We start from the raw sequence: 12,782 nt of genomic DNA, 5'->3' as shown, positions 1-12,782 counted from the left end.
TATATGTATGCATGTATGAACACATACACACAAGTACTCATGAATTCATGATGTGAGTCAAAAAAGTAGTAGTCTTCATGAGCTGCAGATACCCTTTAGTTACAAGTTGTAAGCCTCCTGCTCTGCACCTTCCCATCTTCACACATGCATGTTCTGGTATGTGTGTGTGTACACACACGTACACACACACACACACACACAATGCTTGTCTACATTGGCACTTGCTTGGTCTGGGTCATTTCATTGACCACCTTATTTATCTTACACTGCACTTAACAAAATCACCCACACAATTGTTAGCAATAACCAGAGAGGGTTACTCATGGAAGCATTAAATCCTTTAGTGAAATGTAGTGAAAAATGTGGATGAAATGCGTTTTATTCTAACCTTTTGTCCCCGCCCCCAATTTTGTTGCCAAGTCTACTTGATAGGATTTAAAACCGTAAAGGGTCTCAGATCACCTAACTTTATTTTATGTTCACACATTTTTTCAGTAGTGTCTGACTGTTTTTCCCTATTTGGGGTTTTCTTGGCAAAGATACTGGAGTGGTTTGCCATTTCCTTCTCTAGCTCATTTTACAGATGAGGAAACTGAGATCAACAAGGTTAAGTGACTTGCCCAGGGTCATACAGCTAGTAAATGTCTGAGTCCAGATTTGAACTGGGAAGGTGATTCTTCTTGCTTCCAGGTCCAGCAATCTATTCACTGCACCACCTAGCTGCCCTCCACTTCGTTTTACAGAAGAGGAAACTGAGGACCAGAAAGGTTAAGCCACTTTCCCAAGATCATGAAAGAAGTTAACAAGCTTTTATTAACAGCTTACTCTATGCCAAGCACAGAAACAATCATTTATTTTTGTTTGTTTGTGAGGCAATTGGGGTTAGGTGACTTGCCCAGGGTCACACAGCTAGTAAGTGTCAAGTATCTGAGGCTGGATTTGAACTCAGGTCCTCCGGACTCCAGGGCTGGTGCTCTATCCACTTCGCCACCTAGCTGCCCCCAACAATCATTTATTAAGTGCCTTTTATGTGCCCGGGCACCGTTCTGAGGGCTTTCTTTTTAAATACTATCTCAGTCTTCACAGCCGTGTCGGGTTGAGATTTGAACCTCGGTCTCCTAAAAATTCAACAAGACACTGCACTAATCGGTTGATTTGTGAATTTCTTTGGAACGCTAATCTTTCGCCTTCTAAAGCAATTCTTTTTGCCTTGTGGACTAAGTAGTACCAACTAGGGAGTGGTCGAACTTGTACTGTGCTTGGGTACATCAGCATAAGTCTACAAACAGTAGATTGGTGCCCGGATATTTGCCAGCCCCCCCTTCCCTCCCCCCCCCCCGCCATGCACGAGGGATAACAATGTGAGTGGGGGTAGGGTGAGAGTGGGGGGTGCCCTGCGATGCTTTTTTTGCCAGGGTACGAACAGACCAGCACGCGTGTTTGTGGAGCAACCACGTGCAGGAGCGGTAGGGTGTGGGGTCACCAGCGCATCCATCGGCTTGTGTGTCCCTGTGTGTGTGCGCGCTGTGCTCGTGTGCCTGCGCTTGGGCGGGTAGCTTGCATGAGTAGTTTTCTATGTGTGCTCGGTTTCCCAGTCCCTGAGCTGAGCGAGTGTGTGTGTGTGTGTGTGTGTGTGTGTGTGTGTGTGTGTGTGTGTGTGACAATGTGTGTCAGGTGACTCGGGTCACGCAGTCTCTCTCTCTCTCTCTCTCTCTCTCTCTCTCTCTCTCTCTCTCTCTCTCTCCCTCTCTCTCTCCTCGGGGAGGAACTGCTCGGTTCGAGCTGACTCCTTCGCCAGGCGGGGCGGGAAGAGGGGGTGCACGGTGGAAAAGTCCTAGATCGGGACCCCGGAGCCCGTGGAGAGGGTTGGGGGAACACTCGCCAACAGGGCTCCATCACCTCCCTCCTCCCCTCCCCCTCCGGGAGGGGATAAGAAAAGAGGAGGCAAGCAAGCCAATTCAGAAACAGATTGCAGAGCGGCCAGCAAAGAAGAGTTGTACACTCCCTCCCCTCTGGCCCTGGAGCCCACGCTGGCCTGAGGGAGACCCGCCGCGATGAGCCAGGTACTTGGGAAGCAGCAGCAAGACGAGGAGGAAGAGGAGGAAGATGAACTGGTGGGGCTAGCGGATTATGTGGACGGGCCCGACTCCTCCGACGCAGACCCGGAAAGCGGAGCCGAGGAGGGAGGTATGAGTCTCAGTCTACTTTTCTCCTCTTTCCGCCTTCCCTCCTCCATCCCAGTCCTTTTTATTTGCGCCCCTTCCTCCCCTGTGGGTTACCCGGGGCTGCCTCGCTGCGCCCCTCTCCAGTCCCGGCTCCCAGGCGCTGCGCTCTGCCTGGCGCTCTTCATTTTCTGCTGCTCCTCCCCATTCCCCTCCTCTCTTCTCCTCTCCGCCCGCCCCCCTCGCTAGGTTTCTCTTTACTTGGCTGGAATAAAAGAAAACGAAGAAAGGAACAGAAGTGTGGGGGTGGGGAGGGGAGAGGAAGCTGGGGATAAGGGGAGGGGGGGGCATCCAGGTGTAAGAGGCGGAGCAGGGAAGGAGAGGGAGCCGGGACGTTGTGGTTAGGGGAGAGGGAGAAAGATCTTCCCCCCCCCCCTTCTAGAGGAGAAACAATAGCTCTTTGGTACCTTCCAGGTTAAGTCCATCTCCGAGCACTTTGCTTTGGGTGGATGGATGGGACCGGATTTGAGAGGAGGCGGGAAGGAGGGACGGGTGAGGGGTGAGAAAGGATTGACTTGGCCCTTACCCCTATCCACCCCCACTCCAGTGATACAGATGGTAAAGCTGAGGTCAGACGTCGGCGGCTAAAAAAAGGGCCGCAAGAAACAGCGTGACTGTGGCAGGGTCGCTGGTCAGTTCTGCAGCTGCGAATGTCAATCCTACAGTCTGCCACTTTGGGGGTGGCGGGCAGAGAGAGAGACAGAGAAAGAATGAGAGGGAGAGTGTGTATGTGTTGTCTCTAACTCTACAGAGTGGAGGAAAATTTCATCTATATGTGTAAAATGAACTAATGCTTTCGTGTGTGTGTGTGTGTGTGTGTGTGTGTGTGTGTGTGTGTGTGAGAGAGAGAGAGAGAGAGAGAAAGAGAGAGAGAGGAGAGAGGTAATGAATATTTGAGTGGCATCTTTACTTCCCATGCCTCCTGGTAGATATAATAGTTAGGATCTGTGATCAAAGTCCAAGTCTGTCTGCCTGCTGGGGATGAGGATATGCTGGTAAAGGGAATGGATTTCTTTTTGGCTTCTGTAAAAGCTCCATCTCCAATTAAAAGGGAGTCAAACTGCACTAAAGCCTCTAAAAGGAATTTTGCATTTTGCCCTGAGGCCTAAGGAACTACTTTCCGAGTCCTAAGATTATTGCTTTTTAACTCACTAAGAAGAAGGTTTGGAGGTGGAAGAGCCTTTAATTTTAAGGTCACATGGAAAGTTTTCCTTGATTGAAAAAGACACTGACATTCAGTTAAATAGATAACTTCAGTGTGAAGCTTTTATGTTAGTAAAGAAGAAACGTTTTGTTTATTTTGCACTGAAAAATTGTGCAAAAATGTTTTCTGTAAAGTACTTAGTGCAGGGCATATGTATTTTTCTGTCTTGTTTTTAGTAGCTTTTTTTGTTGTTGAGAGTCCACTAACAGCTATAAACTTTATACAGACAAATAGTCACAAGGAATTTTTTTCCCAAGCACCATTTCCTGGTAATAATTTTACTGCAAGTAAATTTTCTACAAGTATCTTTTGTTGTTGTTCAGTTTTGTAGGACTCTTTGAGACCTATTTGGGGTTTTCTTGGCAGAAATACTGGAGTCGTTTGCTGTTTCCTTCTCCTGCTCCTTTTACAGAAAAGGAACTGAGGCAAAAGGGGTTAAGTGACTTGGCTAGGGTCACACAGCTAGGAAGTGTCTGAGGCCAAATTTGAACTCAGAAAGATGTCTTCCTAACTCCAGGCCCTACACTCTTATCCTCTGTGCCACCTAGCTGCCCACAGGTATCCTTAATACATACTAAAATCTAGATAAAGTAAAATTTGGTATAAAATTGGTTTCCTGTGGAACCCATGATGGAAAAATTTATTGCTATACTAATGCAATAAAAACTAACTGCTGTTTATGTAACATTTTGCCTAAATTTTTTATATGTAAGAAAAATAGAAAATTACCTCCTATTCTCTTTTACTGTCAGTATTGCTGTGATTAAGAGAGTCACCTAAAAAAAGAAGTTGTTGAAGTAAGAATACTTTTCAAAGTTTCATGTATACCAGGAAAGGTAATTGTCTTATTCATTCCCTTAAACTGATGCACCAAGCCCTTTACAGCTGAGTTTAGTATGCTGGTTGTCTTGTTTCCTCAGCTCTGCCAGTGACTGGTCCTCTATGGATGATCTTGCTGTTCACATTTTGTGGATGAAACTTTTCTGTCCTTTAGTCAAGTCTCTTGGGCTGCTTCCTTTAGTAATTCAATTGTCCTAACTGTGACATTCTCAGACTAATTGCATTTGTTAGCTCCTCCTATATTCACTGGAGGCACCCTGGAGACTCCAAATGAGGACTATAGAGATTCAGGAAAGGGGTGTATTAGCACTAGACTGGAAATAGTAAGCTCATAGTCTGATTCATGGCCCTAAAGTCCTGTACTTGAATGGGTGGGTGCAATACTTTAGTAAAATGGAACTATATCAGAAAACAAAGAATAAAAAAAATCTAAACCATGATATAGTTGAATGGACAACCCTTAGAACTTGTTCATCAGTATGTATATCTTTAGTAAGTTGTGAGTGGGGCTTAGAATTGGGCAAGAGGAGGAGAGTGGCTTGGATTGCTTTTGAGGAAATGGCTCTCTGCTTTTAAAGACCTCTGGCTTCTTCTTAAAAGAAGAGGCCACTCTCTCTTTTTTTTTTTACCATCAGCATCTGGGTGATGCTGTTTGCCCAAGAGGAGTAGAAGACCACAGAACCCAAAGAGTTAAAGGTGAAGGTCACCCAGAGGGCAATGGTGAGGCTGAAACATATTATCAACAAAGAATTGCACAGGAGAAGTGGCATAAGAGATGTCATCAGAGAGATGTATGACTGGAGGTAAGCAAGTCATATAGCAAGAATCAGGGTTAACTGAGTGAACAATCCTCATGCTTCACTGGTATTTGGAAAAGTCGAGTGATTTGACTCCTCTCGTTTGGGGTCCCTGGGTGAAAAATTTACCAGATGACAGGGACAAGAATCCCAGGGGATAAGACATGTGAGAATTGTGATTTGGCAGTGAGTACTCACTCACTGGAGATTACAAAGAATACTTCTCTAACAATCAGTCACCAATTTGAAGTGTAGAGAGGGTTGGGGGCTTAGAAAAAAAAAAATCCTCCCACACCGACCACCTCTTTGGTAGAGATCTGTTTATTTTGCAATTAACCAAGGATAAGGGTAAGAAGATACTTCCTGAATTTGACATGGGGCTGAAAATTTGAGCATATAAGCTTGCTTCACAATGGCCGAATTACGTTTATTTAGAGACAATGTCACTGGTGACTAGGAATATCACATAAAGGAAAACAATCTTTTCATGGAGTCCATACCTGGGGACTGTCCTGAAGTTTAAACTGTTAGGTAACAGAGTCTTTCTGGTACTTTAAAAACTCTTGTACTTACCTCAAAGGGCTGTGAGGATTAAATGAGGGAGTGTAAGTAAAGTGCTTTGTGTAACTGTTATATAAATGTCAGCTGAGAGGCAGCATGGTGGAGAAAGCTGGCCTTAAGCCAGGACAACTGGGCTTCAAGCTCTGCTTTTGATACATACTAGTTGTGTCTCCTTGGACAAGTCACTTGTCTGAGCTCAGTGCTGTAGTCAATTCTAAAACTACACATGACAGACAAATTGCCAATATACATTGTTGGAAGGAGTTTTTAGACTGAGAGTTCCCTAAACCAGTGTAGTTATTTTTGTTGTTTTTCAGTCATGTCTGACTCTTTGTCACCCCATTTGGGGTTTTCTTGGTAAAGATACTGGAGTGGTTTGTCTTTTCCTCCTCCAGCTCATTTTACAGATGAGGAAACTGAGGCAAACAGGGTCAAGTGACTTGCCCAGAGTCACACAGCTAGTAAAGGTTTGAGGCTGGGTTTGAACTCAGGAAGATGAGTCTTCCTAACTCCAGACCCGGCATTCCAACCATTTCACCACCTAGCTACCCATTATAGTCATTAGTCTGAAGAAAAAAGTCTGCATTATTGCTACTATTGCAACATCAGTAATTTTACCTCCTTCTACCACAGGTTCCACGAGAGAACAAACTTATACCAAATTCTACCTAAGCAAGGTTCTCTTATACATACACATTTTTATATATCTTGGTGGATTTCTGATCTACTTGATGAGGGTACCAGCTCAAATTATGCAGGTTGCAATTCACCCATCCCTGCCTACCCTCTGCAACTCTTGTTCGGAATAGATGCTCCTAAAGGATAGGTTTGATCATGTGCCCTTCTCAAGAATCTTCAGTGGCTCCCCATAGCCTTTAAGTTAAAATAATAATTTCCCTCTGGCATCTACAGTCCTGCTTTGACATCTAAAATCCCCAAAGGCCTTTTCAGTCTCTTTCCAGCTTTTATTTCCAGACTGATTTCATATTATTCCCCCTTACAAATTTTACAATTCAGCCAGGTTGACTTTTGCTTGCTGTTCCCCATTTATGACATTCAACTGTTATATCTCCCCCCATGCCTATAATGTTACCTCTCCATACTTCTTTGAAGCCCTAGATCCCTTCAAAAAACCTTTTTCCTGATTCTTCTAATTGTTAGTGCTTTCCCAACTACTGCTTTGCATTTATTTTGCATATATTTTATATTTATTAATGTGTAGACTACCAAAAAGGCAGCTAGGTGGCACAATGGATATAGTGCCAGGTGTGGAGTCAGGAAGACCTGAGTTCAAATCAAACCTCAGACATTTACTAGCTGTGTGACCCTGGGCAAGGCACTTAACCCTGTTTGCCTCAGTTTCTTCATCTGTTAAATGAGCTGAAGAAGGAACATGAAACTGCTATAGTATCTTTGCCAAAAAAAACCCCAAATGGGGTCAGGAAGAGTCAGAAGAGACTGAAAAGGGAGCAGCTAAGTGGCGCAGTGGATAAAGCACCGGCCCTGAATTCAGGAGGACCTGAGTTCAAATTTAGCCTCAAACACTTGACACTTACTAGCTGTGTGATCCTGGGCAAGTCACTTAACCCTCATTGCCCCGCAAAAAAGAGAGAGAGAGAGAGAGAGAGAGAGAGAGAGAGAGAGAGAGAGAGAGAGACTGAAAAACAACAAACTACAACGGCAAGGACTACTAAACCCAGGAGAATGTGAACTCCTTGAAGTTGGGGGCTGTTTTTTGTCTTATAGCCGCAGGACTTAGTACAATGTTTGACTATACTTGATATATCCTTGTTGGATTGGATTGGGCAGGATTGGATTGAATTGAATTGAATCTATTGTGCAAAATCTCCACAGGGGGAGTCTTGAAAAAATAAAATGAAACATCCCTCCCCCAAGATAGCAATATATTTAAAGCTACCCTGTTCATCCTACTTTGTGTCTTCCTCCTGCCATTTTCTTATCCTCTCCTTTCTTTGCCTTGCATTTCTGTCATTAACTATCTTCCACAAGTTTATTCCCTTAAATCATATCTCTTTGTCTTCTTCTGCTTTTGCTTTCCTTCCCCTGATTTTGAGTTCTGTCCCTTATGTTGTTTTCTAATTGTGACACTCTATTTTGACACTCTCCTGAAATTTCTCTCTTCTCTCTTCTCACTTTGACTCCAGTGGGAAAGTTGCTGGACATAGTACAGTATCTTCTTTCTTTGCTCTGACTTTAAGATCGACTTGAAGGTGACTTTGGAGTTTAGACCCTTTAAAAGACTTGGGGAATTGACGTGCTTGGTTGGACTTTCCAGTGGCATGTCCGTCCTCTACCCAGGAATCCCAGCAGGGACTTTGCTGCTCACTTGCCAGACTGGCATGGTCCAGCATTTTATGCCAAGTTTTTATGTTGGCCAGGAAGACAATTGGGGGGCTTTCAGTAATCTCTCAAGTTTCTTAAGAACAGAATCCTGCTGACCTCTAAAGGATCCTGTTCTCCCACAAGTTGTGATCGATCCCCTTGTGTTTAGGTCAAGTTTACTTTTATTACAAGTAAAATTAAGTAAGTGCCTGTTGCAAGCTAAGCCCTGTGCTAGGCTTTGAGGATTCTAAGACAAAAAAAATGGAAACCATTCTTGCTGCCCTCAAAGAGCTTACATTCTCTTGGGGAGGAAGGGAAATTGCTTAGTGTAACTGACTTCCACTGGCATTTCCTATAGGAATATTAAAAAAGAGATTGATTTAGAAGGAGATATAGAATTTTATAGCTGAAAATGGCCTTTAAATCATATAATTTTACATTCATATTTTATGTTTTTTCTTTCTAAGAAATCATAATAAAAAGTCATGAACTTTAAGTATCAACACGAATGATTCTAATACACAAAGAACAGAAAAATACAAGATTGTAACCTGTTGTGTACAGTTCTTAAAATGTCCATTAAATTTAACTATGGCAAAACTGTCCTGCTTGTCCAAATCCCCTTTTGAACTTCCTTCTCATCATGACCCTCTTCTTCTTACAGATGAGGGACCAGGCCCAGAAAGGTCATGGGATCAGAGACTTAGAGCTGAAAAGGACCTTTATAATCCAGCCCCCTCTTTTTACAGATAAAGAAACTGAGGACTGTGGAGGTAAAAGTCTTGGGACCAGAATCACAAAAGTAATGAATGTCAAGGGTAGGATTTGCTACAGTACCTCATTTCGTCCTTAAATGAGGTGACTTGCTGAAAGTAAAGGGGTGATTATGAGGGTCTTTTTTTTTTAAACATGAAGCTAACCCAGAGATCTGCTTGGTAGCTGGTAATTAAAGTAAAAGGATTCAGAGGTTTTGTTCTTTTCTCCCCCTACTCTCAGACACTTCTTCCCTAAAGAGACACTCTCTCTCTCTCTCTCTCTCTCTCTCTCTCTCTCTGTGTCTCTCTGCCTGTCTCTTTCTGTCTCTGTCTCTCTCTGTCTCTCTGTCTCTCTCTCTTTCTGGAAAGGTGCCTTACTGTTTTTTCTTGCTTAGTGGGGACTTAGCCAGTCAGGACCGCTTTTCCCATGGCTGAATGACTTCACAGTAATCTATTATGGTGAGTGTGACTGATTATCCACTGGCATGCCTGCTCCAAGTTGCCCAGCAAGTTGTCAGACACAACACAGAGGAATGCAGGTTGTGGGTGGACAATGTGATTTTCATTTCCTTTTAGCCCTCATTTGCAGGGAAATCTCAGATCCTCTTTGAACCAATTGCTCCCTATGAAGTTAGGCTAGAAAATGTATTTCACCTGAGAGGAGAGGTGAAATTCTCAGGGGATTGCCCCAGGGATTCTAAGGCCAGTTCTGCTCCTTCCATTACTGACTTAGTCACCTTTTCCCTGTCCTTTCTGGGAAGCCAGACTGAGATAAGGCAGACTTTTTTTTTGTTGTTGTTCCCCTCCCTAACTAGATAAGACTGCTAGGGAAGTTACAGCAATTAAGGAAGTTTAGGCAAGCAACTAAAAAATTCCATTAGATCTAATGACTTTTAGGCAGATACACTAACTTTGGGCTGTATTCTAAATGCCAAAAGTAAAATAAATAAATAAATAAACAAATAACAAGAGCAGAAGTTTAAGTGAAAGAGATAACAGAAAATAAGTCTCCTTCACAAAATTCTTCCAGACCAGTTTCATAACTTGAGATGGAGACTGTATTAATTTCTATTCACCTAAGTATTCAGCCAGTTTCTTCATATGTAAAATGAGGGGGTTGGAGTAGGTACTCCAGGTCCTCTCCAGCCCTAAATCTATAATTGGGACTTCCTTTGTTTATGCTACAATGCTTGGCCTTCTTTGTAAAGATTTATGGATAAGGTTAATAAGGCCGAATAGGGAAAACTCAAGCTCCCTGAGGGCAGGAACTATTTCATTTTTGTCTTTTCAGCCCTAACAGGGCTCCTGACACCAGTATAGGACCCTTCCTAATGATTGTTTGGATTGAATTGAATTGCTGAAAATTGAAATTTTCAACAGCCTGTTGAAAAACAGGGACTTCTTAGAGTAGAATAGACTGTCTTTGGTGACTTGTAGAGACAGTCTTTGGTACAGTAAGAACTGTAGGTACAAACATTCTCAAAGAACCCCTTCCACCAAAAAATTAAAAAGTCTGGAACATACTCTATCATAAGTACATACAAAGTCCAGGGGGAAATGACCTCAAGTTTACAGAGCTCATGTGGCAAAAGGATAAACTTATAACTTCTGATTATTTTAACCAAAAAATTTCTTTTCTCTCCTTTTGTAGTCTTGATGAAGTTTTCCTTCATCAAAAGTATGGTGAAAACGGATTGAAGCACCTTTTTTTGATAATTCCTTAATCTGACATTTTGTTTTTGTCTGTTTTCTTTCACAACCTAGCTAAGCTGGAGATGTTTTGCATGATTACTCATGTATAACTTATATTGAATTGCTTGGGTTCTGGGGGGGGGTGGGGAGGGAGGGAGAAACAGAAGTTGGAACACAAAAGTTTTAAAAAATTGATGTAAAAATGTGTTTTTACATGTAATTTGGAAAAATAAAATTCTAATTAAAAAAAAAAAGTATGGTGTGGCATTCTGCCAGGCTCCTTGCAGAATACTGAAGCTGCCTTTTCTCAGCGTGCCTAATCTATCTTCTGCTCCCAGTCAATATGCCACTTGTGTTCCAGGGACCCTGATCAGGCACTTTTGGGAAGTCCTAAATCTTCAGTCTTTGGAGGTTTTCAAGATCTTTCTCTGATCAAGGACAAGGTAGGGAGGGCACAGAGGCTCTCTCTTCTCCCTGCCCCCTGCCCCAAACAATTCCTTTTCAGGGGTTTGGCTGGAATTATTTCTACTACAGAGCCACTGTTGAATGCTCAGATACTGAACTGGCTTGATATTTTTATACATATTTATACATATTTTATACATATTTATATGACCAAGTCCCTTCAGCCAGTCTCAGTACATTTCTTGTATAATGTCATTTCATTTCATCCAACGGCTTTCATTTCTTCTTCATTAATGACTTTTCTCCCCTAAGTTATGCCTTTGATTGATTGATTCACTAGCAGTATTCTTTTTTTTTTTTTTTTTAGTGAGGCAATTGGGGTTAAGTGACTTGCCCAGGGTCACACAGCTAGTAAGTGTCAAGTGTCCGAGGCCGGATTTGAACTCAGGTACTCCTGACTCCAGGGCCGGTGCTCTATCCACTGTGCCACCTAGCTGCCCCCACTAGCAGTATTCTTAAGGATTAAGGTTACTTTATGTGGGGTGGGGTGATTGATTAATTCAGTCAACCCACACCCTCATAAATGTGCAATGTGCTTTTGTAGAGGAGAACATCTTTTCCTTTAAGATATAATCTTTATTACTTGCTGTCTTGGGGGGTGGGGTGAGGGAGGGAAAGAGAAAAATTTGAAACAGGAAATCTTATAAAAACGAATATTGAAAACTATCTTTACATATAGCTAGAAAAGTAAAATACTATTAAGATTTTTTAAAAAGATAAAATCTTTAGTGTTACACCATCAGAAACATCCTTGGTTTTTGAATTTTCAGTTTTAAACTTCACAGTTTTGCCATTAGAACATAGGTGATGTAGTGTAATAGATTGAAAAAGCAGTAACAAAGACTTTTAGATTGTGTTCCTGGCTCTGACTTTTCATTTGACTTTGAGCAAATCACAGAATCAGAACTAGAAGTCCAGCCAGATGCTTTCAGGCAGGGAAGTGAATATTAAACCAGAAGGTTAAATCTCTTCGGTCAAGGTGCTTCTTGTTTTTTTGTGGGGCAATGAGGGTTGAGTGAATTGCCCAGGGTCATACAGATAGTAAGTATCAAGTGTCTGAGGCCGGATTTGAACTCAGGTCCTCCTGAATCCAGGGCCAGCATCTTATCCACTGCACCACCTAGCTGCCCCAAGGTGCTTCTTAATAGTAATGGAGAGAGGGAGAACACTCACCTAGCCCCCCCCATATTCTTTTTTCTTTTTTCCTATCTTTCCTCCTTCTTTCTTCCCCCTCTTCCTTTCCTGTTCCTTCTCTTCCTTCTACTCTTGTCCTATTCTTACCTCTTTTTTTCCCCTTCCTTTTTTTTTCTTCTCTGCCTAGGTCTCATTCCTTAATTCATCCATTCCACAGACACTGAAGTACCTTCTGTATAAAAAAAGTTAGGTACCAGAATAGACACAAAGTTTATATAAAACAGTCAAAAGCTTATATAAAACTAATGTAATAGATAAGATAGATGAAGACAATGCAAAATATTACAGAAGTGCACCAGAGCATTTTTTTCTTTTTCTTTTTCTTTCTTTTTTTTTTTTTTTGGTGAGGCAGTTGGGGTTAAGTGGCTTGCCTAGGGTTACACAGCTAGTAAGTGTCAAGTGTCTGAGGTCAGATTTGAACTCAGGTCCTCCTGAATCCAAGGCCAGTCCTTTATCTACTGCGCCACCTAACTGCCCTGCACCAGAGCATTTTTTAAAAGTACAGTGTGCGGTCTGAAGGGGAGGAAGATCATTTGAATGGCAGTTTTTTCTTTACAAAAATAAACATCTATTTTATTTATCTATAAAATATAATTGTATTGTCTCTCTGTCATCAGTATTTCCCTCTGTTTTAACTTCTCCTACCCCCTTTCCAGAGAGCCATACCTCATAATAAAGAACAAATGAAGGAAGGGAAAAAAGTTCTGGA

General features: G+C 42.3%; 1 protein-coding gene across 1 annotated transcript in view; it reads left to right on the top strand.

Moving 5' to 3' along the window:
* The first annotated feature begins 1,735 nt into the window (after positions 1-1,735).
* The window catches only part of RRAGD (Ras related GTP binding D), a 68,003-nt gene continuing 56,956 nt past the window's right edge, over positions 1,736-12,782 (top strand). Inside the window, exon 1 of the mRNA XM_043962418.1 lies at positions 1,736-2,187. Within this exon, the coding sequence (XP_043818353.1) occupies positions 2,055-2,187 (133 nt within the window). The 5' untranslated portion in view covers positions 1,736-2,054. The remainder of the gene's footprint in view (positions 2,188-12,782) is intronic.

Source organism: Dromiciops gliroides, chromosome 4 (genome assembly GCF_019393635.1).
Source record: "Dromiciops gliroides isolate mDroGli1 chromosome 4, mDroGli1.pri, whole genome shotgun sequence".
In the NCBI taxonomy this organism is placed as follows: Eukaryota; Metazoa; Chordata; class Mammalia; order Microbiotheria; family Microbiotheriidae; genus Dromiciops; species Dromiciops gliroides.
The sequence above is the reverse complement of the archived record's forward strand: the minus strand, read 5'-3'. Positions and strand labels throughout refer to the sequence as shown.